Source organism: Salmo salar, chromosome ssa24 (genome assembly GCF_905237065.1).
Source record: "Salmo salar chromosome ssa24, Ssal_v3.1, whole genome shotgun sequence".
NCBI lineage: Eukaryota > Metazoa > Chordata > Actinopteri > Salmoniformes > Salmonidae > Salmo > Salmo salar.
The window spans coordinates 1,530,359-1,533,553 of NC_059465.1; the positions used below are offsets into that span (position 1 = coordinate 1,530,359).

The window sequence follows — 3,195 nt, forward strand, 5'->3', positions numbered from 1 at the left end:
GCATGACCCTGCACCTGTGCAGTTTGTTGCTCAAAACAGGACTTCTTTGTAGTTAAAACTAAGTAAACACCAGATGATGATCCGAGCCAGTATTCATAAAGAGGCTTGTAGGAATGCTGATCTAGGATCAGTTTGACATTTTAGATCATAATGAATAAGATTAAATTGACAGGGGCGTCCTGATCCTAAATCAGTGCTCCTACTGTGAGATGCTTGATAGAGTATGGACCCACGTTCCCCCTGTCTTATTCATTATAATCTGAAAGTCAAAACTGATCCTACATCAGCACTCCTACTCTGATAGGCTTCATGAATACAGCCCCTGATCTTAGATCAGCACTCATTATGAATACGGGTGATGTTGTATTCTCCACAGGGAATCTGTTCACCTTCGGCAATAAGTACCTGTTGGACACATACTACTATGCGAAACACGACCCAGCCTTCGTTCCGGCCTTCTCTGTGTCCGAAGATGCAGCTGATCTTCTGGTTATGGACATGCTGAAGATGTGCTTTGGTGAGGGAGCTCTTTCTTTCTTCCTTCTAATATATATTTTAATTGTGTTTATGTATTCTATTGAGATAGGAAAGGTAGGAGAGATTGACAGTCAGAAGGGCATGGGTTGGATTCAAACCCATGCCGTCTTAATGTTAGCCTATGGTGTACATAGGCATTAACCACCGGACCGCACATGGCATGGGAGCTCTTTCTTTCAAACAGTGTTATATAGGCTGCTTCCTAAATGACACCCTACCCTATTCTCTTTATACCGTACTATTTTCGACCAGGGCCCATAGGACTTAATACAGGTATCACCAAATAGCACCCTATTCCCTTTATAGGGAAGAGCTCCCAAAAATGCTCCCAAAAAAGCCAACTGACATTTACTCTTGAGGTGTTGACTTGTTGCACCCTCGACAACTACTGTGATTATTATCATTTGACCATCTTGGCCATGTTCTGTTATAATCTCCACCCGGCACAGCCAGAAGAGGACTGGCCACCCCTCATAGCCTGGTTCCTCTCTAGGTTTCTTCCTAGGTTTTGGCCTTTCTAGGGAGTTTTTCCTAGCCACCGTGCTTCTACACCTGCATTGCTTGCTGTTTGGGGTTTTAGGCTGGGTTTCTGTACAGCACTTTGAGATATCAGCTGATGTAAGAAGGGCTATATAAATACATTTGATTTGATAGTACACTATATACAGGAATACAGTACTGTTTGGGACGCACCCACAGTTTTCATTATATGACAATCAACAACATTCAAACACGGAATAACATACAACATAACACAATTAAATACTGTTTTACAGTATATTGACATTTTCATTTATAGGTGAGGGGGCCCAGTTCTGCAAATATGACACCCTGACCACCTGTAGTCTGGCTGTGGGCAACGCCACCCTGCAGTCCTTCCAAAGTCACAAGGCACTCAGGCAAGACCTGGAGTCTGGTATGTCACTGAAATTGACATCTCTTTCATTGTGAAATGAATGTTTAAAGAGTTAGAATATCTACTCAGTAACCCCAACACCTTAAACTACAGTCTAGTGAATGTAACCTAATGCTCTTAAAGATGCTGTCTGGGATCTTAAGCACAACAAATGTTTTAACATTGTACGAATTGTATTCGTAACATATCATACAAATATTTTTTGCAGGATGTAACATATCATCCGAAATGGATGACGCTGTACACAATTTGATGATGTAGTACACACAAAAAATAGGGATCCGTTTTTGCTCGTGAGCACCACTGTCAAAACTACTGGCTGAAATTCTACAAAAGTTTGGAAGCATCACTTTAATTGCTAACCTATTTGAATACCATGTATAACAGGAAGCTTGACTAATGCAAGTTGCAACACATTTTCCCCATAGCATAAACAACTGCTCAGCAACTTACGGTAGCTCCTCAAAATGTATATTGTGCTACAGCCATTTCTGCACTGCCAAGAGTGTGCAAAGCTGTCATCAAGGCAAAGGGTGGCGACTTTGAAGAATCTCAAATATAAAATATATTCTGATTTGTTTAACACTTTTTCGGTTGCTACATGATTCCATATGTGTTATTTCATAGTTTTGATATCTTCACTATTATTATACAATGTAGAAAATAGTCAAAATAAAGAAAGGCCCTTGAATGACTTTTGACTGGTACTGTACATCGTAAGATGGTTCTATCAACGATCTTAACGCTACAAACGTCCTGGGAAACAAGGCCCTGACCTCTTAAATAAGTAAGGAGGTATTTTTTTTTAAATTAGTTTGACATAAAAATTTATCACTCGTTATTAGTAGATAACATCCTTCTTTCCCTTAGTCGTGTCCTGTGGTTGGCTGGCCACGCCAAGGTACAGAGAGAAGAGACCCATTACCTAGAGGAGGCGACAGTGAGCTTCTTCTGCAACAGCGGCTACGTCATGTATGGTTCTCTAGAACGAACCTGTCTGTCCAGTGGAGAGTGGACCGGAGAGGAAACCTACTGCGACTCAGGTAGGTCCCTATAGTCCACTAGATAAGCTCTAAAAATGATAAATTTTATGTAAAAGCCTGAAAAACGTCACACTTGTAGAATGTTTTAGGTCCATAGTCAAATGTTATAGAACATGCTAGTTAGGACAGATGTTTCATGCTTTCTACAATGCTTTCCAGACATGTTTTAACCACCAAGTTTTACCTTTAACCCATACCCTAACCTAACTCATAACCCTACTGACATTTGCTATACAAGTGTGCCTCATGACGTCTGCAGGCGAAGTTAGGGCCCTATGATGTCCGTGATGTGGAAAACGTGGACGGAATCGCTGAATTTGGTAATAAAAATGGAAAACTGTGCAATGTTGTGTTGCATCATTACAAATTTACTGTTATATATTTTTAAATTGTTGACTTATTTATTCATTCACATTATTAGACACTTTTTCTTATAATAAAATTTGCGCAAATTGTAAAACACAGAATTCAGAAAAATTTAAACGGATAAAACGGAATTTGGGAAAAAAATTTAACGGATTTCATAGGGCTCTACAAAGTGTCTTGTATACTCTGCTTTTAATAACCCACCTCAGATGTTATGCCTACTTGGTACTACTATATGTGTTGCCTGTTTCACAGTTTGTTTTGTTCAAATCACATGCTTGAGTATTTAAAATAAAAGCCATTGGCAGTGAGTGTGCTGAAATGTTTATTTTA

General features: G+C 39.6%; 1 protein-coding gene across 1 annotated transcript; it reads left to right on the forward strand.

The window, feature by feature from the left end:
• The first annotated feature begins 270 nt into the window (after nt 1-270).
• On the forward strand, nt 271-1,544 carry LOC106584881 (sushi domain-containing protein 2). The gene is made up of 2 exons (XM_014170485.2): nt 271-517; nt 1,337-1,544. The coding sequence occupies exons 1-2, from the start codon at nt 310-312 to the stop codon at nt 1,486-1,488; spliced, it is 360 nt and encodes a 119-aa protein (XP_014025960.2). The 5' UTR covers nt 271-309; the 3' UTR covers nt 1,489-1,544.
• The last annotated feature ends 1,651 nt before the right edge of the window (nt 1,545-3,195 follow it).

What these genes read in the sequence shown, in the direction of transcription:
- LOC106584881 (XM_014170485.2), top strand. Translation starts at nt 310, where the DNA reads ATGAATACAGCCCCTGATCTTAGATCAGCACTCATTATGAATACGGGT. An exon ending in CATGCTGAAGATGTGCTTTG is followed by an intron (nt 518 to 1,336) that starts GTGAGGGAGCTC and finishes TTTCATTTATAG; the next exon opens with GTGAGGGGGCCCAGTTCTGC.